This window comes from Lissotriton vulgaris, chromosome 8 (assembly GCF_964263255.1).
Source record: "Lissotriton vulgaris chromosome 8, aLisVul1.2, whole genome shotgun sequence".
Classification (NCBI taxonomy): Eukaryota; Metazoa; Chordata; class Amphibia; order Caudata; family Salamandridae; genus Lissotriton; species Lissotriton vulgaris.
In genome coordinates this window covers 1,265,749,383-1,265,777,248 of record NC_141696.1, presented here as the reverse complement: position 1 = coordinate 1,265,777,248, position 27,866 = coordinate 1,265,749,383, and the positions used below count along the sequence as shown (strand labels likewise).

Here is a 27,866-nt window from a genome sequence, read left to right as displayed (position 1 = left end):
TACTGTCTTCAGTGTAATCTCTCAGTCAGGGCTGTTTACCTTCTGGGAAATTTGAATGTCATCGCAGATTGGTACTCCAGACAACTTCAAGACTCAAGCAAGTGGCATCTGAATTTTTCAGTGCTCAATCATCTTTCTTCCATCTTTGGCAACATGTTAGTTGACCTTATTGCCTCTCGACTGAATACCCAACTTCCTTCCTTTTCAGCTTGAGCCCGATCCTGGGGCTCTGGCCATGGATGTCTTTCTCCAAACTTGGCTACAGTCTCTTCTCTACGCCTTTCAATAGATTAAGTGAGTCTTAATACAGGCCTGCAGACAACTTTAGTCACTGATTCTAAACACTTACTTTCGGTAGGCTCAATTTTGGTCTCCAACTCCATTAGGGCTGGGCTCAAATTTCCCTGTCTGGATTCCTCACTTTCCCGATTTACTTCTCAACCCTCAGGGACTTTAACACAACATGATTCTAGAGGGCTAACATTTTTTTTATTGCTTGGAGGATTTCAGGTCTTCCAATGAAACCACTGGAATTTCAGAGGAAGCTATGCAACACATTGAACAATCCTGGGCCCCTGGCACTTCTAAACTCTACAAGTCAGCCTGGTTGTCCTGGTGCAGCTGGTGTATGGGCAGGAATTCAGATCCCTTTTCAGCAGATGCAACTCGGGTATTTAATTACTTAGCCTCTCTTGCTTCTCAAGGGAAGGCATATTGTACAATTTGATTACAAGACCAGAGGCTCATATTATGATTGTTCAAAGCACTTCAATAACAGAATCAGATACATGGCTAATTGGTTTACAAGATAAAGTTTTGAAAGTATTAACGTTCAACCAATCTGCAGATCTGACAATGTGCAAACTTGTATCTGCCCAAAAAGCACTAGAAGCCATAGCCCCTTTGGCTGAATGAGCGCCAAAGGAATCAGAATAAATACCAGCCAAGGACCTAGAGGGCTAAAGTGGGAGAAGAGACAGGTTTATGGGCTTTCTGGAAAGAAGCAGTTGAAAAGAAGAAAAAGATCCCAGATCTGCAGTTCATGAAACGTACGTTTAAAAAATTCTCCCACGCATAATTTTGGTTGAGTTGGGAAAAGGGGATACATAATTGCTGTTAAATTGGTTTTGGTATGCCTGTGAACTTGAAAGGAAACACTGAGGGGTAAATAGTGAAAAGAAACGTCTAGGGCTTTTACATCTGAAACATTTGCAAATTTGGGCAGTTTTGAACTTGTACAGACATGCTGTATAAGTGTTTTGCATGGTATAGGAGACAGCATGCATTTGTGCTTGCTGCAGAAAATGTTTGATTTAATATCAGAGAAATCAACAGTAAAAAAAAAAAAAACACCACACCATACAACAGGTCCACAAACAGCCAAACACCAGTTCACACACGGGCTTGTCAGACCAGCTTTTATGGCACTGCCAGCTGGCATACATGCCAGTCCAACCCTGTAACGAGGGCATTGAGTAGTTAGTGTGAGGAGTGCATGAAAAAAGATATCAAAACGGGCAGCCGCAAATACTAGGATGACGGAATCAGTTAATGTTATGGTGCAGTAGACATTATGAACCAGGGTGTCACTTAATATAATGATGAGGGAATCAATAGTATGATGAGAAGTGTACATGAAAATGTTGAGGGAGTGAATTAACATTGTGATTAGGGGCACTGAACATTAAGAGAAACCAATGAATATCATAATGAGAATAATAATAAATATTGTGTAAACAGTAAATAGGTATTGGCTGTAGAGTTATCAACTAATTATCCGGTATTCGTAAAGCGCGAACTAATCAACCCCAAGGGTCTCAGAGGCGCGGGAGGGCGTCGGGAAGATTAAGCGAGCGAGAGTCACATGGTACTGGCACTGCCGGCACCGGGGATCAAACTGTAAGCCCCATGCTCCAGAGTCAGCCGCCCAGGCCGTTACACCACACCTCTCCTATGTGAGAACCGATCAATATCAGAAAGAAGCACAGTAAAGATCTTAAATAGAGGGGCCACAAAATGGCAATAAGAAACCCAATTAAAATGTATGATAGTCATAAATGTTAAGACATAGTTTATAGCCATGTTATGATTAAGGAAAAATATTATGAAGTGCAAGAAATAAATATTATGATTTCAGGCCCACAATACAGTGGATGTTAATAGGGGATCAATAGATATATTGACATCAATCAATCATGCGTTAAGAAAACAATAACAAATTAACATAAGGCAATGGACACGTTCATGAAAGGCATTTAATATTATATCATTGAGGCACTTTATGAAGTAAATGACTATTGTGAGGGACAGACTGTATGCGTGATGAACCTCAATTATTATTAAGATGACAGGCGTATTATTGTAACTTATGGTGAAACTATATTTTACGGTGGCTGTGAAATTAAAGGTATTTTGGGAGAAATGAGGTAATCGGTGAAAAATAATGAGTAAACAATACAATGATCGGAGAGAGTTAAAGAGGGGCATGCAATAAACAGCACGATGAAATGCACAAAACAGTATCCTAAAGGGAAGGGACTATCATCCCAAGCCATGAATATTTTTTCAAAAAACGTAGACATTCATCAACAGTAGGATGTTGAGTGACTGGGGAGACAGCGAACATACAGCGAGTCAGACCGCTCTAAACTCTTCCCCAGACAGGGTTCTCGCTCTTCCTTTCGTCCAGATGAGGGCTGCTTCTCCTGCACCCATCTCAGACTGACAGCAATGTCCCTCCCCCGCCCTGGAGCTGCAAGCTCGGACAGCCCTTCACCGGATGCCGGTGACCGCTGCTTCGGTACCTTGGTGGTCCTGATGTGCTCCATGACGGGTCTCCGCTGCCGCCGGGCCCCGCGTTGTTTCGGGTGCGCGGATGTCTCAGCCCGGCTCGGCTCCTCGGTGTTTCCTGCTCCTTGTAGCCAGATTGCCTGGAGACACTTCACGCTTCCTGAGCCCGGCCCCGGCACTCTGTGTTGTGTTGCCGGTGAGGGAGGAGGGAGCGGCGCCAGTCTAGGCTGCCAAGTCACAGCGCCATCTGGCGGCTGGCGAGGGCAACTCCGGATAGCCAGAGTACAGATGCGGCCGCGCCTTGCATTAAACAGTTAAATGAATACATTATTTATTGTCGTAACTAATCTCAGAAGTGTCAGTGTCAAGCGGGTTTAAATTAGTTCTCTCCCCATTCCACCTGGCCGGTCTACTTCAAGATGGTGGTGTCAGAAGTGTAGAGACGTGGCTTCGGGTAACTTCCTTTTCAGGGTAGAATTGCCACATTTCCAAAAGAAATATACCGGACATTTGTTGTTTTAAGAGTCTGCAAAGGACCGGGCGTGGTACTAAATAAGACCGTAGGATATAATCGTAGGTATTCATTTGTACCATCACTTTTCTGTTCTTTACTATAGTTGAAAGTCATAAATCATTAACGCACACATAAAACACATTTCAAAGTGTTTTCTATTTATATTTGCTGTTTGAAGTATGTTAGCCTAAGGTTAAATATACTCGCTTTAGGTGATTTTGCTTATTTTTGCACCGGCCAGGAAATCAAAATACCGGTGGGGCCGGTAGAAAGTGGGGCCGGTAGAAAATCGGTCCGGTGGTAAACATATTTTAAGACAATGGAAGTGTTCAGATCTACTGTGATCATAGATATTATTTTTAATTGGTAGATTTAATACTAATTTTCCATGTGAATCTGTGAAAGCAGTAGTGATCTTTTGATATGGTGTTTGATCTCAGTATAGGAATGTCAGGCCTAAGGTTTTAAGTGGGCCAAATCCTGTCTGGTCTCAGACCCAACACTAATTACAAATACACTTTGAAACGAATCCCATTTGGGTTCTATTTTTATAACATTAACTTTAGTGGCTAAAACACTGATGGATTTCTCAATAACGACTGTAAAAACCCTTAAGGTATTGCATCTCAGTGAAGCAATTCCTGTTTACATTTCATATTTTCCTTCATCTTGCACTCCCTTAGAGTATTTGGTTTTCAAGATGCTGTGTTTCTATTGTTTTTAATCTTGCAGCAAATGACCATTGTATAGCGAGTCCTTTGAAATGAGCATCCTCCGCGCACAATTCAGTGCTCTGAAATTGAGACAGAGGGCAGTGCGAGTTTCTCACAGTGCATGTCAGTGGGCCATAGAGAAGAGCTGCCTACATGCACATGTAATATTGGCCACTCTGCAGAGGGATAGTTGCTTATGTGGCAATGGTAATTGTGTGGGAGAATGAGAAATGCATATTGAGGATTTTATAAAGCTGTAGACTGAAAAGGCTATGTCTAACAGAGGGAGAGGGGGCGTGGCTTGGACGTCGATCGGGATGGCGGCGTGAGCTCGCAGCTCCGCGCGGAATCCCGCTAATTCTCCTGTTTTCGGAACCCTAGGCGACCCGAAGACGACGCTCCTGCCCTCTGAAGTGTAAGGGGACAGCTGGGCACAATCGGAGAGTCGCTGGGGGACTGCTGGCCCCGAGAAGACCGAGTTGAAGAGGCGGCCGAGGTGTTGCCGAGGGTGCGATGAAAATGGCGGCGAGGAGGTCGGACGGCCCCGAACTTCAGCCCTGAGCCAAGTTGTCGCCGACTGGCAAGAGATCCTGCAATCGGCTGATCGAGGCACTAGGATCGGCGGTGCTGTGTCCTGAGACCAGGGGACGCTGACCTGATTCGCCCGGAGCTTGGGGACCCTCATTGGCCACCGCCCTAAGACTCATCCTTCCCCCCTCAGGCTTCCGAGGGGGGCGACGGAACGGAGCTCGTCTAACTGGTCATTGCTCCTGAGAGCGTCGGTGGGGACATTGCACTGCCCGGTGCCCGGAGACTGGCACGGAACTACGGGCGCCAATGCAAAACGGGCTCCTGGACCTGTGACGCAGCACCCTGGAATGGCGGCGATCGGAGGGCCGATGGCCGAGAGACGCGCTGAGGGGGACTCGGCGACATCACCTCGGCTGGGCGAGAGTCCCTCCCCGGAGCTTGACCAAGAACAGCGGCTGAACCGGCGTTTGGATGCCATACTTGATGCGATCACCTCAACTAAGGAAGCATTGCACCAAGACATTGCCCAAGTGGCCACGGGCCTGGGGCTGCTACGCGCGGATCACGCGAAGCTGGCGGACAGGGTCAAGGACCATGACCAACTGTTGCTGGACCTGAAGCCATCGGTGGTGACCGCGGAGCACAGGATCACGGACATATTGGCCCGGCTGGACTCGCTGGAGCGGAGGGCGGAGGATGCCGAAGGCCGCAATAGACGGAACAACGTGCGGGTCGTTGGCCTGCCGGAACGGATTGAGGGGGAGGATGCGGTGGCCTATATGGAGAACTGGTTCCGCACTGTGGTAGCGCCGGAGGGGCTTACTCCTTTTTTCACTCTGGAGCGAGCTCACCGGGTACCTGCTCGCCCGCCGGGCCTTGGCCGCCTCCCCCCGACCGATGGTGGTGCGGCTCCTCCACTACAAGGACCGGGATCTCCTCATCCAGCGGGCCAGGATGTCGGGCCCGTATGAGGTGGAGAACAGTAAGGTTACGATCTTCCCGGACTACACCCAAGCGGTCCAGAAGAACAGGGCATCGTTCCTCGCGGTGAAGAAGGAGCTCAGGGAGGAAGGCATCCAGTACTCCTTGCTCTATCCGGCTAAGCTGCGGATCATAATGGATGGCTCTACGCACTTTTTTCATACTCCGGATGAAGTTTGGCAATGGCTGGAGTCGTATAGAGCGGGGACGGACAGATCGCATAAAAGTAGGCGAGACCAACCCAAGCAGCCCCGGGTGAGGCAATCACAATGCATCAGATCCCGCAACAGGCGCCAGCGGGAGAAACGGGAGGCTCAAATGGCGGCGGAGAAGAGGGATGCGCTCGCAGCGACGGCGGCCATTACAGGGACGCAACAGAACAGTGAACGGGCAGAAACGGACTCGGGAGGGGAAGGCAGCAGGACGGGAGAGGAACTCTCAGAGGCGGAAAGCTCGAAGGGGCCGATAGTGACCCCACAGACATCGGATGGTATCTTCTGCGGCTGAGATTGAATTGGGACTAGATCGAGACTTCATGGTAGGGTGGTATCCTGTTGATGGAGGGCGGGATGCCGGGAGGGGGAGCTGTGTGCTTCGGAGGGGGTGAAGGCGCGGGGCGCGGGCTCCGCTTGCTGGGGTCGGCGGTGACTCACCCCCCTTGGGCCCTTAAGGCCGACTGTGGTGGAGACCACAGGGTAAGAGTGCGAGAAGTTGGTTCAAGGTTTGGATGGGGGCGGACATTGGGTTCGTGTGCTCTGTCCTGGGGAGTGGGGTTTGGGAAGTTTTTCTGTTTTGGGTATGTTCGGGGGGGGCAACTGCATTGGGGGGGCTATGAACCTTCGTTATTTGAATCGGACTGTACGAAGCTGGAATGGGGACATTACCTAATTTGAAATGCCTGACGTGGAATGTCCGGGGGCTGCGAACTATGGTGAAACGTCACAAAGTCCATGCATATCTAGTACGCAGGGGGGTTCAGATTGCTATGCTCCAGGAGACTCATCTCACCAAAAAAGAGTGCGCTGCCTTGCAGAAAAGATGGCGGGGCCAGGTGTTCGGCACCACTTACTCAGCGTATGCCAGGGGGGTGTTGATCTGGGTGAGGGCGGGGATACCCTTTCAAGTGCTGAATCAAGTAGTGGATCCGGATGGCCGGTTTGTGGCGGTGGAGGGGAGGTTATATGGACGGGATGTGGTTTTCTGCTGTGTATATGCACCGAACACTGATCAAGCTCGATACTTTGATAGCCTCTCGGGGTCTTTGGCCTCTTTCCTGGCGGGCCCGATAGTGTTAGGGGGGGACTTCAATTTGATCACGGATGTGGCTCTGGATAGGTCCCATACCCCCCTGGTGGACTCCCCGGTGCGCAGGTTGGCCGCGCACAGGAAGGACTGGCAGGATAGATGGGGGTTGCTGGATGTCTGGAGGGAGCGGCACAGGGGAGCCAGGGATTATTCCTTTTATTCTGCTCTCCATGATCTGCATGTCAGGATTGATTCGGTGCTCTGCGGTGGATCCCTAGCCCCATTGATTTCCCATGCGGAGTACCTGGCTAGGACTATCTCCGATCATAACCCCCTATTGGTACACATTCAGTGGCAGAGAGAGCGCTCAGTGATACCAACATGGTGGCTTCGGCCGGAGACGCTTGAGGATTCTGTGTTCAGCGACGCGGTTCGGCAAGGCATTGATAGCTATTTCGGAGTGAATGAGGGCACGGCCACGAGTCAACAGAGGCTCGAGTTGCGGACCCTCACCATGGAGGAGCGGACGCTCCGGCTGTGCTGGCAGAGGAGCCTTCGGAGAGCGAAGGCATCGCGGCCTTATGCACCGGAGATCCCGATCGGAATGCTGACGGCCTTGCCGCACGGGGGAGATTGGTCCCCGTTGCTGGATTGGGAAGAGGCGGGACTGCAGGTAGTAGGCGACTTATACATAGACGGGGCTTTGGCGCCGTTCGAAGCGCTCCGGGACCAGTTCGGGCAGCCCGATGGGGGGTTCCTCCTACACGCGGCAGTGGTGGCTGCCATACAGAAGCACTGGAAAGGGGGGCTCATGGAACCAACAACGACTATGGCGTGCCAATATGTGGTGATGGCGGCAGGTACGTTCAAAGCTGTGACGTGCCTCCATAATAGGATGCTGAATGAGGGACTGGAACCGCTCCAAGGGCTCAAGGCTAAATGGGAGGAGAGCGTGGGCCGGCCCATACCGGATACGGCATGGGGCCACATCCTGCGGCGCACGTGGAAGGGCACGAGAAATGCGCGCTTTCAGCAAGTACATTTCTATGTGCTTCATAGGGCTTATTTAACTCCTGAGAAATTACAGCGGTACTTTCAGGTGCCGGATGCCCGATGCCCACGGTGTTCGTCTCTGGGAGCGGACATGGACCATTTGTTTTGGGGGTGCTCACACTTGGGGACCTATTGGGCGGAGGTAGGGGAACTCCTGAACGAAGTGACTGACAGGGAGGTGGAATTCGATATGGCGGCGTGCCTGCTGCTCTGGCTCCCGCATACCAAACACACCAAGGTGACGAGCAAATTCATTGACCTGGGTCTGATATTGGCGCAGAGGGAAATATCGTGGCACTGGAAGTCCAGGGGGGGACCCTCACTGCGTAGATGGAAGAATGAATTGCTGCGGTGGTCTGACTGCGAGAGTGTGCTCCGGATGAAGCAGGCTGTCAAGATGGGGAATGAGAAGGCATTGGATGCGGCGCGTGCATGGGAGTTAGTGGTACAAGCTTTGCGTGATTCTTTGGTAGAGGATGAGGATGGTGAGAACTAAGCCGGTGGACACCGCGGGGCGAACACAAAAGTATTATACCCCGCACTGTAGTGGATCCATCCAACTCGACAGGACGAGGCATACACCTTAGCAGTTGCCAGGGGAGGGGGGGCTTTGGGGGGTCTGGTTAATGGGAGTTTGGGGTGGGCCGGAAGCCATTAGATGGTAGCCCGTTAGGGCACCTTGGATCTACTAGGATGGTGGGTACTGTGTGGAGTGTGGAATGGCTGGGGAGAGCGGCCAGGCGTGACAGACCCATAGCGCCTAGGGCAGGTCCCGACAAGGGCGGTACCACTGATTATCACTGGGATGGCTGACGGGAGTGATGTTGTGGGTGGGGCGGTAAAAGCAGATACGCAAAACGACATTTCAACCATGGTCCCTATGGGACGTGCACCGTGATGTTTTCCTATTGAATGAAGTAATATGCCGCCCGGCCTCCTAGATGAGGCTGAATGGCTGTGTACGATTTGGATTTCTTATTGAACGGGGGGATATCACGAGTGAACTGGCTGATTAATTGTATCCTGTGGTTTATAATTCTGCAATAAAAATATAAAATAAAAAAAAAACAGAGGGAGAGACTGCAGACCAAAATGGTGTCAAAGTTGAGGATTGTCTGGGACTGGCCAAGGGTTAATACCTCGTACACCATACATGGCAACATTTTACAAGAGGGTAAGTAGGAGATTTTAAAAAACAAATCAGGGGAATATATTTTGCCCATTAACGCACACTAAATCAGAGACAATTTCAGGTATGAGACAGGTATAATAAAGCCATTTGGCAACTATACAAATTGTGAATCTCCCGCCTGAATCTGATCTGCTGGCATGTATGTTGAACAGACCTTAGTAATGTTTAAGCCGCTGTCTTACATCATGGGGCGGCTCTAGGCTCATGGCGGCCCTGGGCAGGGAGCGTAGGTAGGGGGCCCTGGAAGAGGGGGTCCGGGCGGAGCCCCCCGGAGCTCAGGAAGGTGTTTTAATAAAACGTCCAGAAAAGGCATTAGATGAGCAGTACCTGCGGCAGCTCCTACCCTTCCGAATTAGTCTCAGAACGATAACATTTTGGAGGAGGAGGGTATTGTGACACACAACGTGAGGGACTGGAACAGACGGCTGCAGGGCCATGACAGGGCCCCCTAACCCAGAGCCCACCCGCAGAGAAAGAGTCAGTGGCCTCTTTGCCCGGAAACATTAATATCAATACCATATCGAATATGGTGTCTTACGCATGGATACAGAGAGTTGTAGTGTGAGTGGCCTCATACATGTGGTGATGACTAGAAATGACAGAAGGCCCACTCTCTGTAGTGGCTGGTCATGGAGTGCCAGGCGGGGCTCAACGTGAAAGGCTGAGTGTGGCCTAACATACGTGCGCCTACTCACAATTATTACTGGTACTGGCAAAGGTTGAAATGGCTAGTTAGGGGCGACATGATTTAAACCAAACGCGGGGCGTGCTCACGTTTCATAAATGCTGGCAATGTTTACACAGTCAAACATGGTCACTGTATGTGGGGAAGGGGCCTCCTGAGTTAGAGAAAGTTCCCCGCCCGGCAAAGGTTTACAAAAATGGGCACATGCTGTTGCGGTATTATTTAAAGGCGGGGGGGGACGCCTTCTGATAAATGAGAGAGGTGTGGGTGGTAGGCCATCATCTAATTCTCAGACGGGACACGCAGGATATCGTGCAGCAAAAGAATCGGTAAACAGACGGTTCAGCTATGGGTGTGTGCCTTGTCTGGCGCAACGTAGGACAAATGAAGAAGAGGGGTATCGAGCAGCAAGCTCGCTTACCTTACAATGCCGGCCATAGCTCAGGATTTAGAAAACGGCGGTGCCGGTTGAGGAGCCAAAATAGAATTGGTGTGTGCGCGAGGACGCATGAGCGTGCAACATCATCAATTCTCACACTTAGGCAGAGTCAGCACAAGACTACAGTATTAGCGTGGCAGCCCCTGGGGTTTGGCGGTCCTGTGCAGGTGCACAGCTTGCACATGCCGAATGCCGCCCCTGCTTATATATATAGTCCAAATTGAAACATTTTAAATTCTAATTATTCTTAGCAAAATCATTGCTGTTGTTTATTTATCTGATGTAGCTAACAAGAATTAGCCAAGCTTAAAGGGCTGGCATATATGGACGTAATATAAAAAAAACTCACATAGAGGCACCCAAAACCAAGCCAGACAGCATGCTGTGTGAAGCACTGGATTTTAGTGTGTTTTATACCACGCTCCAGAGTACATTGGCCACACCTCTAAGAAAGGATTCATGGTTATGCTTCTTTGGGCACACTCTTTGAGAGAGCCCCCACTTTTTTCATCTTACTTAAAGCACTGGTAATGACCATTCTCTCATCTTAGAGACTGTGGCCATTGCTGCTACATCGCTCGTCCTGCCCCTGCCTCCATCAATTAGGAAGTCGTTTTCATTGCCTAATTTATCCTTTTGCCATTGCCGGCTTTCTCACCAAGACAGAGAACGGACTGGCCAGTCTAGTGCCATTAACCTACTGTATTCCCTCTTGTGGAGCAGAAACGACTACAATTTCTCCACCTTTGTTGCAAGAAATCTTTTCACCATTCTTTGGTTCATAGCATCTGCTTGAAGTATTGGCCCATCACTAAGCAACATCAACTAAAACCTCAACATATTGGCATATATTAGCATGCACTCTATAGATGACTCAGAAACACTGAAAGCAATGCTACTAAATGTTAGAACGCCGGTAAAGCATGAAAACTCTGACATATCCTGATTAGATCTCCTGCTTTTCAAAGAAGCATGGCCATCGGTTGCCAATTGTGAAGGAACTGGGACCACCCGAGAAATAAATTCTTCAGCATCATCAAAGCGGCCGTTGAGGTGAAGAGGTCCCAATCATTGCCTATCAGTCTCTGAATATAATAGAGGAGAAATGTATTCTCTGGACTGCAAGTCATGGTAGTTGCATGCTCCTTAGCAGACAAGATATATCTTTGGCACCAATTGAGGTGGGCTCCTTATTATTGTCCTACTAGGCAACCCACTCATATCGATTAGGCATTACTATTCTGGTCCTGATCAATTGCTATTGATCATGTAAAGCAGCGGTTCCTAACTTTTGACTTCCGTGTCCCCCCACTGAATTACTAGTGGAAGGTGGCGGCCCCTGCCTAAAGAAATTGTAGGATGTGAACGCCACATAAATACACAAAGGACAAAAACCAATATAAGTCAACCAAATACACAAGTTATTAAATATTTGCTTTAATTACAAACAAAAATCGAAATGATAATTTTAATGAGAAGGTTGGAGCTTTTTTCAGAATTTGGTTTTATTTCTAAAACACCAAGCTATAAGCTACGCTCCACCATACTGCTTTGCCTTTTTTGCCTTTAATGTATCCTCTCTTTTTTCCAGAGCATGCTATTGATTCAATAGAGGGCATTATTCTTCTGTCCTACTAACTGATGTACCGTATTGTCCGGCGTATAAGACGACTGGGCGTATAAGAGGACCCCCCTACTTTTCTTGGTAAAATATAGGGTTTGGGCTATACTCGCCGTATAAGACTACCCCTCTTCCAACGCACAACAAATAAAAATTAAAAAACATCAACGCGCACTGTGGCTCAGCTAGAGGGTGCCTGTCCCTGAAGTTACAGCACGCAGCATACAGCATATTTATTGAGGTATTTATTTACCAGTATTTATTTTATGCGTTTTTATATAGCGCGGACTTTAACCGAAGGTGTCAGAGCGCTTCACAATAGGAACAGAATTGATACCTACCATTAAAACTCACACACTTTGTTTCTCCATCTGTAATAATGTCCCCGACTGAGACAAACGCCTTAGTGAGGAAGAAGATGACCTTCCGCATATTGACGATGGGAAAGAGGGTCGTCGATGGGCCCCTATCTGTGCTGGATCTCCTGCGCCTAGCTGCGCAGGCTCATTTATATCCACGTCCAGTAGCCGATAAACGTACCCAGCAGAGGTGGAATCTTTTATTAAAAGCTTTTTAAAGCCTTTAATCAGAGCGGCATTGATCAGTGCGTCAGCACCTGTTATCAGAGTGCGCCCGCGCGGGCCTGGCAGCGGCCGATGTGCGCTGTTCATTACGGCACCTGTCCCTGAAGTTACAGCACGCCGTATACCAGCATATGTATTTAGGTATTTATTTACCGGTATTTATTTTATGCATTTTTATATAGCGCCGACTTTACCCGAAGGTTTCAGAGCACTTCACAATAGGAACAGAACTGCTACATGAGGAGAACATTACTAGTGAACAAATTACAAAAGCAAACGTTAAGTTACATGAGAAGACACCCGGCGTATAAGACGACCCCGACTTTCGAGAAGATTTTCATGGGTTAAAAAGTCGTCTTATACGCCGGACAATACAGTTCTTCAGCGAATTAAGCTAAGGATATCAAGGAAATTTTTAGCTTCTAGTTTCAAATTTCTTCACATATACAGAGCATTTAAAATTTTAACATTTAGCTTTGTTATGTGTATATACTTTATCACTCCTGGCCGGCTTTAGGGCAATCATCATACTGCTAGACATTGAATGTCACGAGTGCTTGGCCTGGAGTAACATAGTCAGCAGGCTCCAAGAAATCTACCTGACCACTCGCCATGGCGAGTCACATTTTATCAAGACAAGCTATTTTAGGGCCTCCTGGGCGATTCAGGCGAGCTCACAAAGAATAGATATTCTGTTCTATCAGAAAGTGAATGAGCAATAAAGATGCTTTTAGTTCTTATTCTTATCTTGTAACATTTTCTCTGTATTCATAGACACAGGTCAAACGTCAGCTTATGTCTTCTTACAATTTTCTGCTTATTTTGATCATGGAGGTTAGGTTTTGTGTGGTATCCTGGCCAATGAGGTTGTATGGAATCTGATGGACAGCCTGAGATCCAGATTCCATACAACGAGAGTTGGCCCAGGCTTTCTACAAGGAGAGACACGTTTGTTATCTACAGAATTAACTTACCTTAAATGCCACTACTGCTTCGTGTGGTACATCTGACCCGGAACATAATAGTTTGCTTTTCTTTCTCTGACTACAAAGTTAGAGGATCATGTAAAGAGAACTGTGTTGTACAACAAGTGTGATTTGAAAGGCTGCAAAATGTAAGGTATTTTTTCTAATACACAACGTTTAAATAGCTTGTTAATGAACTGTACAAATATTTCAAAATATATTTCAGTAATTAGGAAGGCATATTTTTTGGAGCAATATGCAAACAATAACTATTTTTGCTGAAACTCGATTTCCACACATTGTTTAAACTCTACATAGGTTTATCAGTAAACTACATGTTAGTGGAAACATTTGTGGCCATTTCACTGAAAAATGTACTGTCTGTAAATTACAGTGTACTACCACATCAGGCTTTAGTAATATAATTATTAAAATTGAGAGTTTTAAAATTTGAACTGAGAAACATTCTTGTCCCCTTCATTATGACGGTACTGTTAGTGGACTAGGAGGCAAGTCAGGGAACATGTGTATCCTATATGTAGGCTAGATTCTTCTTATACACGGAGCACAAGTTTATTCTATTGAATCAAAACAAAAGAGTTTTTTGCACAGCAAAAATGCTGCACTCATATGTGATAATGAAGACAAAGGTGACTCCCCTAATAAAAAACGTATTGGTACACAAAGGCACCCTTTTTTTCAGCAACCTCAGAATAAACAAAAGATTAAGGGATAAAAAAATATGTTTCTAAACCAATGCCTTGACGTTTACATTCAGCTGTTTGATGGTGGTTATTGTACTATATTAGATGGATTGCAATTTATGCAAGTAATAAAAGGTTCTCTGAGAAAAACGTTAACCCACCTGGCTATCTACACAAAACACAAATCTGTGATCTGCATGTTAAACGTTGTGCTTTGCAGCAGGCACATTTACCCTCTTTGTTTGTGATGAGTCAAAACTTACACTAAACAAAACTCAGACTTCTCCTGCAAGTATATCAATCACCATTTTTATTATCGCCTGAAAATTGTAGATCACCTGAGGAACTCTCCAGCATGTTGCTTGTGCCTTATGCCTTCAACCAATATGATATTTTAAAGTGAAGTGTCCCTGAACGTGGGGCCCAGTGTGGCAGCACCGGTCGCGCAGCACTGGATCAATCTATTAATATTAAGTTTTCTAATATAGACAGTCGCAGACCACCTGTGTAGGAGTGACAGACCTCCCCTCCCCAACCTGAGGGTCCACTGACCATAGGTTGAGGATCACGGCTGTAAAGAGCAAAAAGAGGTAAGAAACATTTTGACCACTCCTTTTTGATCCCTGGGAACATTATATTCTGAGGGGTCCACGCTGTTTTAAATCTTAACAAAGGGTCCTGTGATATAAAGACTGTGGGGGACCCTAGATATTTTAATCTCCTTTTCATCTTTCTTTGGCCAACCTCGCCTTCATGGACTCCTCTCCCCACTATATACTGAGGGTCTGAGTTTGATGTTCCAGACTCATGGGCTACTTAAAAGAACTCTTGCAAATAGCCCCCTCGCCGGGGCCCGTTCTGCATCTCAGCGCCAGCCCAACGAAAAGCAAAGCCTGATGATGAAGCATGCAACTAACTAGTAGGTAAGAGGTCATGCTTCCTAAAAAGGGCACCTGGTCCAATTATCCAAAGTGGAGTTACTGGGCCTTAACTCTGTCATGGTTTTTTAATTGACCCAATATGTCGGGAACAAAATCACCCCCGATCCGGAAGCACTGTTGCATTGCCAAAAAATTCCACAATTCATTTCCATTCGATCTTTTTATTCTTGTTATTCCAATCATTTCAATTTTTCAATTCTTTTTAGCACTTGAAATTCATATTTTGTATATACATCTGATGCTGAAGGCATGCCCATCCAGGCCTTTTCCAGAAAGTAGGACTTATACAAATTTCATCCTCATTAGTGTGTCTTTCCCAATGCATTTCGGGCATTTTACTTGCCCTTCTTCAGGGGTTCACTACAAATATAAGTAATAATTTTAGACATTATGTTTACATTTATAAAACACTTTACATCCTAAGCTTGTAACATGCTCTTTATATATGCATTTATAAACTGCTTCACTCAGCGTTTTCCCTCTAATAGACAACAACATAAGACCTACATTTCATATAACCCATTACTTCTCCCTTTATGTCTCATGTTGTTAACGATATTAACACTATGTGGAAATGTCGCCCCACTGCCTGAATTTATGAATTTAACCCATGCGCATCAAACCAAACGTTATAAAAATGCTCCAGTACCTGTGTTTGCATGTCCTGGACTTATTCCTCCTTTTTATTACGAAGACCGGATGTCAGCTCTCTCACACCTGCTTCCCTTTTAACTACCTGTGAGGTTCCTCCCCCCTCTCTTCTACGTCATGCTACACTACAGGACCCATAATCCTCTATTCAATGATACCGGAATCAACTTTCCGTTACGGCCGTGAATGCTCAACATATGACGACACCTACACCAATTTACCCCGCCCTCCCTTGCGAGGTTTCCTACTATGCCCGATTTAACTATCTACATGAAGCATAAGATGTACAAAATGCAAACATATAATAGAATTACAATTTGTTTTTAAAATTGAAGTCCATATAATGAACTGCTCCGTATCGGAACTTTTTGTAGTAAAGTGCTTAAAACCATCAAACCACAAGCGTCAGTTACGTTTGTTGCAACAGGAGCAGTTCAAACTCGCTCCCCCAAGATGAGGCGAACAAGGTTTTCAAGTGACCATCCATTTTTTCAAAATGAGCCATGCACACCGTGGGTGCTTCTTCAAATTGGGCTGAAGAGTTAAATTACTAAATGACGTGTTGAAGTGCACACCTTTTACTTGCTGTTTTCAAACTTGAATCATTTTAAATTGCGTGCATCCCGGAAAAGTGGTTCGCTCATCGGCCACATGAAAGTACAAACCAATATGCTGGGAACTAAATCACCCCTGATCCGGAAACAATCCATGGATTTCAAGTGCTAAAACGAATTGAAAAATTGAAATGATTGGAATAAAAGAATAAAAAGATCGAATGGAAATCAATTGTGGAATTTTTGGGCAATGCAACAGTGCTTCCGGATCGGGGTGATTTAGTTCCCGACATATTGGTTTGTACTTTCATGTGGCCGATGGGCGGATCACTTTTTAGGGATGCGCGCAATTTGAAATGATTCAAGTTTGAAAACAGCAAGTAAAAGGTGTGCACTTCAACCCGTCATTTGGTTTTTAATTGACCCCTCAATACAGGAAAATTCTCTACAGACATTATGTCAGAATCTATTTTAGAAGGCCAAGGGGCAAGCAAGAGCTACTGGGCCCAACTGTGGTGGTTGAAGCATTTTAATCCGTGCCAGCCCTACTATGGGCTCTGAGGAACTGAGTCAAGTACCCCTGCTGCACCTGAATCTTGGTGTTTATGCGGGTCGAGCAGTCAAAGGCCTCTCAGGAAGGAGATGGGTGTAAGGCAAGCACAGACTCGCAACTCAAAATACACCTGCAAACCCCAATAAATGAATGTCCAGTCAGCTACTTGGTTTTATGTAAACAGGAGTGTTTATCTACTAGCACAATGTACAACACACTGCAAAGAATATGCACAGACTTCTAAAGGCAGGCCCGCCAGTATTACCCAGGCCAGTACAGTTCCATTTCCCGATATGTGGATGATGGTTATTCCACATTCACGTGGGGTGACATCCAAGTTAGACCTTGCTAGTGAGTTCAAGTTTTAGAAGCTCTACAAGGTCTTTTCGTAAAAGTCCCACGTGTGGGCGTCAGTCAGAGCAAGTTCACCTCGGTCCTGTTTGCCTGGTATCAGTCTTCCCAAAACAACAAGACCTGGTTATAAAAAACACATGACAACTTAAAACAATCTCTGCCAAGTGCGTATCATGTCTTACTCCTTGGTGAGGCTAAGCTTACTTGTCTAGTTATACCCAACTGTATGTATTATTCGTTATTTAAAACTCATCAACCACGTCATTCATGTCACAAGCTCATCAGCCAATGGTATCCAAATGGGCTGACAAAGTATGATTAAAAATGTGAGGTGGGTTAGAAAATGCCTCACGTAAGCACCATCCATGGAGCCACTGATTGGTACTCACCAGTTTGCTAACTCTGTCATCATCGGCACTTTCTTAACAGAAAAATAATGTGACCTAACTGCTAAACTAATGTAGAAAATAAAGAAATTCAAAAGTAAGGTGTATAAATGATGGTGACATCTATCTACTATCTAAGCCTCGTAATGTGAAAAAAGAGTAAACTGAACTACCCATGGAATAAAATGGAGTTTTGAACATCTAGCCCACATACTTTCAAATTTTTGACTAGTTGATGGACAGAATGCAGAACAATGTCATACATTCACCCCAGTACAGAGATCTGGGCCTAAATCCATCGTTTTTTTGCACTCCACACCACCCCAGTTCAGACATGGCCATATGCAAATCAGTCTGACCCTGTGCCTCATGGGAACAGTCCAGCCCGAACTGCCAAGCCATGCCTTCCCTGTACCGGAAACAAGCTTCCGAGGGGGTAGTATTCCAAAGTGTTTGACACCTTACTCGACATGTTTTGATAAAGCCAAACCACAGTTAGCATTAACCACAAAGATTATAATGCACTTAAGAGTATATGGAATGGCTATATCATAGAAAAGCTATAAGGAGATGGTTCCGAAACCTGCCGAGGGGCTCAGCTCATGCCAGATCCGCCTCTCACATAAAACCAAGCACTTTGCCTCCAGGATTGTCGAGGTCTACCATAGGAGTGGATTATAGGTGTATATGTGTCTATATGTAAGGGTAGATATAGGTATACTATATCTAAATAAGGGGTGATTACACCACCTTACCCAGGCTGTGTGAACAGACCTGTGGTGTCAGTTTGGAAGGCAAACCAGTGGTGGCGAAATACATGCTGCAGCCCCTGGTAGGCTTAGGGTACACCTATGCCCTGGGTACCTATGGTACACTATACAGGGGCTCACAAGAGTGACCCAGTAACCAATCTGGTATGTACCTAAAGTACATGGTATCAATTTAGGGAGAGAACTGCAGGGCTGCGGGTCTGATTAGCAGGCCCACAGCCACACTAAAGTCGAAAAACCAGAGAATCACAGCAAAAAGTGGGGGTGACCATAGGAAGCAGACCCTACTCTCCTACAGAAAAGTCATCTGTTCCCACAAAAGAACCAGAAGCAGTTTGTTGAAAAACAGAAGCCAGAGGTGTAGTAAAAGAACTGGTAGAATCCACGAGGGGTGGATCAGTATAAACAACATGATCTGCAGGAGACGCAGTAGAAAGTACAGTACTCACTTCTGTCGTATGTCTGGCATTTGTAAAGGTATTAGGAACTAACAGTAGTTCATTAACTGCACCCCCTCCAGTTGGGGAGAAATAGCTTGGATGTTGCTCACAAGCTGTAGAGGAATTTCCTGCATGGTGCCGAGAGGATTTAGGGAACTACCAAGGAATCCTTGTGACCTACGCTTAGAATCAGCCACATGATGTAACTTGATGTGATCAATAGAGATGAAACGATTGCCTTTAGAACCAGCAAGCGGTGTCAAGATTACAGTTCTTGTACCTTGAATGCCAAGGGTTGGCACCCGTGCACGGTATGATGGGCCAGGTTCCTTCTTTATACAACCTTTGCTCATACGAAATCCCTAATTTGTGGAATCAAGCTAGAAAGTGCTGGCTGCTCCTTAATTCCGGTACAGGCAGACATCTTCAACTGTTCGTTGGACTGGCTGTCGCAGAAGTTTCATAAATCCTTCAAGACAGCACAGGGATCATTTAGGTCAAATGGCATGGCTGCCGCTACGGTGTTTGGACCGTCAAGAACTGGAACATACATTGTGATGCCAAAAAGTACCTTGTATGGAGTTTTGCCACCTGTAGATCATTTGGGGAGATTATTACGTGCTCTTTGTACCTCATATAGGTGATGGATCCAGCAATGCCTGATACTCTAGTTGTTAAGGACTCCTTTAAGTCACGGTACATCCTCTCCACCACCAATTTCCCTCAAGACAGTAGGGGAAAGAGTAATGCACCTCTACACCCAGGGAAGCCATTGTATACCTGTAAATATTAGAAATGAAAGCAGGGCCCTGGTCCTATTAGAATGTAGTGCATGATTGTGTCCCCATAAAGACTTGCAAATCTTCAACAACAGTGCGAGTGGCAGCCTAACATTGTGGCCAAACCAAAGGAACCTTGAGCAAGAATCAACTGGTAGCTAGCCAGCAACAGCGATGGCCGCCTTCGCCTTCGCCTCCGCCGACCCGTCCGCTTCCCTCCCGTACCGCTTCTTCTCCTGCCTTCTGAATCGTGTCTGCTGTGCGGTAACGGGTTGGGGAGGCGACGCTGAGTCCGATGATGTGCTCCCCGTCGTCCATCCTGCACCGGGAGTGACGGAATGCCTTGAACTCCTGCCGTAGACTGCTGCATGGGTCCGGTCCTTTGTTCTCGGCTGCGTCTGGCTGGGGAACAACAACGTCGGCCATTACGGGGGATACTGGAACCGCCGGAGAGACGCGGCAGACTGCCGAGATCCTCAGTGACTGGCATTCCATCCTGTCTTGCAATGCCCTTGAGTATCGGCGACGTCCTGGAAGCTTTGACTGATCTACGAGCTGTTTGGTGCTACAGCGTCCGTGACCTGGAGCGCCGACTGGATGCTGTTGTCCCCCTACTCTCCTCTGCTGACCGGGCGGGCGGCTGTGAGCGTAGCATATCGCCTAGTCTGATGATAGGCGGCCAATTGCAGCCTTTTCGGGGACTCAATGAGGGGTCACAGGTGATGGAGCTTAACATCGCCGCTGAACTGCCTGCTGAAGCTATGGAAGACACCGTGCTTTCTGTACTTGTGCGGACACCTGAGGTTCGCCGTCCAGCGCCAGATCTATCAACGCCAGCGGGAACTGATGACGTGATGGCTCCGTTTACCTTGGGCATTTTACCTGGTAGTGCTTTGTCTACTCTTGGCGGACTGTTGCTGTATGCCTGCCCAGACTGTACTCTGGTGGATCACACTGTCCTGCTTTGGATGGCATTTCATGGACGTTGCCCCTCTCGAGGCGGTCATGCCGGTTGCTTTTCCTGCTCTACGGGACTGCGCCGCTACTGCAATTTGCTGATTCAATGGATCGTAGGGGCCAGGGCTGAGTCCGCCCTTCTCTTGCCTTATCTACCGGTATTTACATTCGTGGGACTGTGATGGACTGGCGGGGTAGTCGGACGTTGGATATGGTCGATTTAGGGGTCGGGGAAGTGGTGGCCGCTTACACTCCTGTTGGTTATTTTGGTTGTTTGGGGTTGGCCCTCCTCCGGGTTGGGGTTTCATGGGAGTTTTAGATTAGATTGCTCTTTTCTTGCTCCCTATATCTTATGTGATATGGTACTTCTCTTTTTCTTTCTCTCACTTCTTATTCTATATTTCGGGTTTATTGGGCGACAGACACACTGCTGGGGGGGGGGGGGGGGGGGGGGGTAGGCCGTAGCCTTTGCATGCGTGTAGGGTGGGGGTTGGGGGATGGGTTTTTATTTTCTTTTCTGTTTCTATGGTGCCTTGTTTTATCTCCTCTTTTCTTTTCTACCTTGGGTCTGTGTAGGTGTTGCTGGTGGACGGGTTGCGGTAGACATTTGTTAGGATCTTGGCTCTGATATCCCTGTTGCACACTTGATGGGCCGCCATGCCGCCTGGGGGGACCTGACGATTGGGATGCTGGGCTGTGTGTGCCTCGGTTGCTACTGATATGTCATGTCTACGTGAACCCTGCTCTTTTAGTTTATAGTTTCTATTTTCAATTCAAACGAAACAGTCTGTACTTTAATGGTTGCTATAACAAAGAATTTTTTTTTTAATTAACCTTCATTGCTCCTTAGGCGGGATAGCACGTGATCTCCAGTGTAACTGCTGAATATTTGCTTGTTGATATTGATATGCTATTGCGTCACCGTATTGCATGCACTTGTGCCTAAACAGTCTTCGTGGCCGGCCTCAGGGTTGTGGGCCCGTATTTGTACTTCCTTGGATGCACTAATAAAGGTTTAAAAAAAAAAAAAAAAAAAAGAATCAACTGGTAGTACGATAAATGTAAACGCTCTATCCAAATTAAGAGGACCACAATGGTCCAAATAAATGTAGCTGAAAGGTTTTTTGGAAATCAACAGGTGTGTCTGCGGTGGGCAGGCCACAGTAGAACTTTACATTTGTTGACAAATGCCACAACAAAGGACATATTTCTTTGCCTGTTTATATAAGCCATGCCACCAATAACGTTGCTGTAGTAACTAAATTGTTGCTGCCACACCTGCATGTGCTGAAGCAACACATTCATGCACAGGTCTTGGTTGGTAATCAACCGATCCCGAACCCCTGGAATAGTAATAAAGGGAACATTTTGTTTGGTTAAATGGAATGCATATTTAGGTGGTAAGCCCCTAGGCAAAGGGTTGCTGTGCGCGTAGCATTAACATGCAGTCAATATATCGTCATCTGCCCTTGTATGAGAACGAGTAATCGCAGCACCTGTCGCAGTTGCAACTGCGGATTTGGGCGGTCATCTGCCAAAGAATTCCCTACAAATTGTGGTCCCACACGCTGATGACTCAATGAATGAATGGCATGAGTCTGATGCAACATATCTTTTAGGTCTGCCACCATCACCCAAAGCGATTTTGCTTGATAGTGTTGTAGAATCTTTGAATCCATTCTGGCGCCAATAATGCAGATTGTTGTTAAAAGCCTGGACACAATAATACGAATCTCACAGCATAATTGTGGGGAATGTAGGATCTGTATGTTCTAGTGCAAGAAGCAAGATGTTTAATTTAGCCAACAGTGCAGTGCACTCTCCAAAGGACTTGGTTCCCATCTTTTGTGCTTGGAATTGTCTGTCCAACATCACACCAAGAACGGTGGTGCATGCCACCGAATATTGGTGCTTGGTTCCTTTAGCAGGTTGGGCTAAAGCATCAGTATAATTAATATATTTATACTGTTCAAGTGGCAAAAGATTGCTGGGCATGAGATAAACATCCTCATACTGAAGAAATACTTGTGTCTGTAAAGATGGGTCAAAGACGAAGTCAACATCCGTAGCTGTTAAGGATGCTGACCATTATATCCATCTTGGATGGAGGGGGCTTTAGCATTTGGAATACTTGCTTTCGTAATAACCTCGAAAGCTTGAATGCGAAGAAAAAAAATTATGTGTGTTTTCTTTGTGCAAGTGGTCTTTATTTTAATATAGCCTTTTGCACCACAGTCAATATTTTTTCAGTGCATGCAAAACACATTTCAGCATTGGAAAAGAAATTAGATTTATATGCAATCGGCACTGTTTCATCTTTATTAAAAGTGTCATAAGCAAAGCCAATGGCACCTACAACTAAACAGATGATCAGGTTTGTAGTATTTACACGTGTATGCAAGGGACGTATTGCAAGCAAGTCGGACTGTAGTGATCTGAGAATGTCTATATGTTCTGATGTCCAATGAGAACTGGAAAACTCATGATGAACTAATTCATATAATGATTTAATGTGCTGTGCATAATCAGGTATGTAAGTTCTGGTAAAATTAAGGAATCCTAATAAGGATTGCAGTTTCCTAAGACTGTGTGGTTGTTGTAGTGGAGCACACTTCTCTAGGAAGTGCGATAAAAGGCAGTTTCTCTCATGGGTAAGTATGTATCCTAGAACAAGCATTGGAAATGCAATAGATCTCGCATTAGGAAAGTTTGAGCTATTGTTATTGTAAATGACACTTTTTTAATGTATGTGTTGGTTTTGAAAGTAGCAAAATTAATAGCTTTGTCAGTTACAATGTCAATAGTTTTAACTTTTGCAAATGTGACACCTATAGCATTTGTAATGCAATGTGTGTTGTATTTACGTGACTTAGATGTATTGATATTACAAATAACAATGGCTTTTAATTTTGTAAATAATTAATACTTAAATAAAAGTTATTGTAATTTATAATGGCAATAGCTTAAACGTTTGTAAATAACTTTTGTGAAGATTATGTTCAGTGTATGTTATTGTGACGAAAATCCAAGAACATTGCATTTGCACCTACAAACACACAGAGCCACACACATATAGATGTGGTGGTGGGGGATATGGTGGTGGTGGAGATGGTGGATGTGGTGGTGATGGTGGTGGATGTGGGGGTGGATGTGGTGGTGGATGTGGTGGTGGTGGTGGAGGTGGTGGATGTGGTGGTGATGTGGTGGATGTGGTGGTGGTGGATGTGGTGGTGGTGGTGGATGTGGTGGTGGTGGTGGATGTGGTGGTGGTGGTGGATGTGGTGGTGGTGGTGGTGGATGTGGTGGTGGTGGTGGATGCGGTGGTGGTGGTGGATGTGGTGGTGGTAGATGCGGTGGTGGTGGATGCGGTGGTGGTGAAAGTGGTGTTGGATGTGTTGGATGTGGTGGTGGATGTGGTGGTGGATGTGGTGGTGGGTGTGGATGTGGTGGTGGATGTGGTGGTGGTGGATGCGGTGATGGATGCGGTGGTGGTGGAAGTGTTGGATGTGGTGGTGGATGTGGTGGTGGATGTGGTGGATGCGGTGGATGTGGATGTGGTGGTGGTGGATGCAGTGTATGTGGATGTGGTGGTGGATGTGGAGGTGGATGTCATGGTGGATGTGGAGGTGGTGGTGATGGTGGATGTGGTGGTGGATGCGGTGGATGTGGTGGTGGAGGATGTGGTGGTGGTGGATGCGGTGGTGGTGGATGCGGTGGATGTGGTGGATGTGGTGGTGGATGTGGCGGTGGATGGCATGGTGGATGTGCAGGTGATGGTGGATGTGGTGGTGGATGTGGTGGTGGTGGATGCGGTGGTGATGGTGGATGCAGTGGTGGTGGATGGGGTGGTGGTGGATGGAGTGGTGGATGTAGTGGTGGTGGATGTGGTGGTGGTGGGTGTGGTCAAAGTGTTGGTGGATGTGGTGGTGGATGTGGTGGTGGATGTGGTGGTTGTGGATGCGGTGGTGGATGTGGTGGTGGTGGTGGATGTGGTGTTGGTGGATGCGGTGGTGGTGGTGGATGTGGTGGTGGTGGAGCTAGAGGGAGTAAGATAGAGAGAGAGGGAGCTAGAGGGAGCAAGGGAGAGAGACTATTGGCATTGCAAATGTAGACCTCTAACCACTTATCAATAATGTAGGACAGTGGAAATACACACTTAAAGCCCACTAAGATCAGAAACCGCTAGGAAATATGCTAAAATTAACAGCGCATGTTGAAATAATAGGAACATTGAAATATTTATCTTCACAAGTATCACTACAACTGATGGTATTCACGTTACTAACACGTCATGGCCAGTATCAGAAGAACACTGATTAATAAATGAATCCTTATGCTGCAATAGATCAATAGGTTGCTTGCATACTGGAGTTATGTTGTCAGTCGAGTTATTAAGAAAGGTGAAGCTAGACACATTTGCACTTTTTTTTAAATTAAGTGCTTTTAGGAGGAATAAGACGAGTGGGATGGAGGTGTAAAGGCGCAACATTTATTTTGAACATTCTACACAGAAGTCATCAAAGTCCGTTTGTGAAGGGAACGTTTGCCAGCAGCGTGGTTTCTTTGCACTGACAAACTCATTTTAAACCGGCCTCAAGAGATCTTATTTACAGTGACAAAATCCCGAGTGTTGGGAATAATGCTATGAGTATAGGACAATCATTTAACAAGTCAGACATAATGAGAAAGGGGCAAGGAGAGGAAAAGGATATACACGGCTGCAGCCTTCCTACCACAAGCTTCTCACAGAGTGCGCTCTGTAGCAGGCCATGCAGTAAATAATTAGGGGAGGAGATGTGCCGGCCTGAGTCAGAGCGCACGCTGAGAAGCTTGTAGAACCGGTTTGGTGAAAACAAGAGAAATCTGTGGGCAAGAAACTTGTGTGTGCCTATTTGTACGTTTAAATTTCAAGTCACTTCTGTGGTATTTTTAATAGATCTTGCCGTGTGTATTTGATAAACAACAGAGGACAGACGTACATAAAAAACCTTAGATGTTCTCTAGAAGTCTGACAAGTTGCTGATTTTGTGTTAATTGAACTTAGTTGATCGACTTGGCCCACTGTTATTCATGATTGTTTCTCCCTTTGCTTAAAAACAGATCACAAGTCAGTAATGTACTTTTCAATTATTTCATCGGAAAATGTAAGTCCGCATGAATGTAGTATTAGCACGTTTAATGGTCTGTGTGCCAAAGGATTAACTAAAGAATTGTTAACGGAAAGAAGCCTGTTTTCAAAGTGCCAACTTTTTTCGTACTGAGTTATTAGGTCGAAAGCTGAGTTGGCCTTTCCAGGTTTTGAATATGTGGTCCGCAGCATGCACACACGTCAGCAGTGAGCATGTTACTAAGCTAATTTCCCTGCATAAATCATCCATATGCATTTCTTAAGCAGATGTTACCCTGCAGCTTTATTCCTCATGTTAGGACCCTGTTTTTAAAAAGGTGAAGCAACAATTGCCTACAGTGACAAAATCCCGGGTGTTGGGAATAATGCTATGAATGTGTGAGAGGTGTGGGAGGGAAGGCAGAGAAGGGGAGGGGGGAGGAGAAATGCGACCCGGCGGGCAGGGAAGGGGGCGGAGCGGGGAGAGGGTGTGAAAGCAGCAGGGGCCTGGAGTGCGGCTGAGGGAACAGACGGCGATTTGGTGATGTGCACGCGCATTTTAGGTCAATGCGCTTGCGCATTGACCTAAAAGCCACGGGCACAGCACCAAATCGCCCAGTTAGTTAAAGTTTGTTTAAAGCCCTATATCCTCGCAAGCTCGATGCGTGCGCATCGAATAGCGAGACCTAAAAAGGACACTTAGAAATGCTATATTAGATTCCTAAAAGTTGAATTTGTAGCCAGATTCAGTAAGTCCCAATATTACGCAACATACTCTGGACAAATGTGTGTTTAACTCATCATCCATCAGGCAGATATCATCTACTTAGGACAATGCGCCTTGGTCAATATCATGTAGAATTGACACACTACGGGCAGCAAACAGTCCTGGACTATTCCTTTACCCCAAAGAGAGTCAAGCAAAGTGACGTTGAAAGCCCAAGCCAGAGATGGCAGTCCAGTCTCTGCTTTCAGGCGCTACATATTATAACCTGTCTGGAGGGGCTACGCGTCTGTCTGGGGTTTCTACTGTAACGTATTGATCAGTTGCTTTCACTGCAGAAACTGCTGGAGATTCCGGCACACTATAGTGACCTCTGCTGCACTGTCAAGAAGAGTCCCCGCCCACCTCCTGTTCAGGAGGAGAGTTCTCATTGTTTGTGGCATATTTTGTGGTTAAAGGCACAACCTTCCTTTTCTGATATTGGGGTTTAAATTGTAGGTTTCTCCTCCTTCTTTATCTTTACGTCAGACGAGCATTGTGAGTCCTTTTTTGGTTTCACATACTTTTCTTGTCTGGGCTAAGAACACCCTCCTCTTGTATCGGTTTTCCAGATTAATCCTGAAAGGAACGAGAAGGATTAGTATCAGAAAGCTGATACCTATCAGGTGCTTTCAATTGTGTGCGATCTTGCAAATTATATCATCTTTCAGAGGGCTTCGAAGGCAGAGAACCTCCCTGAGATCTAGCTTTTTCTTTAGGTTTGTTCCATCGTTTTTTAACAAAATCTGGGATCTGATTGGCAGTGTCCTTGTCAGAACCACTTTTGCCAAGTTGTGGTTTATTTGGTCTGGTTCCCAGATTATTGTGACCAACAGAAGTAAATATGTAAGCAATAATTATAGGTAGCTCATGTTCCTAGTTGGATGGTGTAACCTGCGTGAGCTGCTGGCGTATAGCTAAAGTTGGTGCTTCGCCTTTAATGTTTGACAGAATCATTGCAGAGACCACTGGAAGGTTTTCCATTAATTTCATCGCCAAATCCAGGGCAGAAGCTGCCCCGTGTTTTTTCTGTATTTGTTTTTAACATTCCAACAAGACTGACATAGACGGAGTACAATGTGTGATAGAATAGACTGCAGCTAAGATTGCACCCCAAGTGTTACAGTCACCTATTTGGGGAACTGTCCCATGGGATAAGCACATAGTCAATAAGGGGAAACAGAGCTTCAATCTGATCAATTTTTGGGCTATCCAAAAAAGGAAATTCCTCACAGTTTGTGGAAATTTTACCCATGATTGAATTAATAATTACAAGACTTATTGTTGGTACTGCAAGCAACTGTGGTTACCCTGCCAAAACTGTCCTTCCTAGGACAGCTATCAAGGTGCGCAAAACAACCTGTGCTAAGCATCTATTAAGGTAAATAGACTTTACAACAGTACTAGCTCATTAGCATTGAGATTTTGTAAATTAGGGAATTGTGTATAACCAGCTAGCGTTGGCCAGCTAGCCCCTTCATTACTAAGGGGACCCATTTGTACAGGACTAAGTATGTGTATTAGGGCGCCTCGGAACCAATTTGGTGTTCCCAATGTGAAAGTGGAATTTCTAAGAGCTGATACGCTCTGTAAT

General features: G+C 46.1%; 1 protein-coding gene across 2 annotated transcripts in view; it reads right to left on the bottom strand.

Moving 5' to 3' along the window:
- Window positions 1-27,866, bottom strand: part of MTMR6 (myotubularin related protein 6) — a 439,692-nt gene that overhangs the window by 297,595 nt on the left and 114,231 nt on the right. Inside the window, exon 1 of one of the 2 annotated variants that reach the window (XM_086935181.1) lies at window positions 2,805-2,976. The exons of the other annotated variant lie outside the window; for it this stretch is intronic. Within the exon in view, the coding sequence (XP_086791307.1) occupies window positions 2,805-2,828 (24 nt within the window). The 5' untranslated portion in view covers window positions 2,829-2,976. Of the gene's footprint in view, window positions 1-2,804; window positions 2,977-27,866 lie in introns of those variants that run through there. 2 annotated transcript variants of the gene reach the window in all.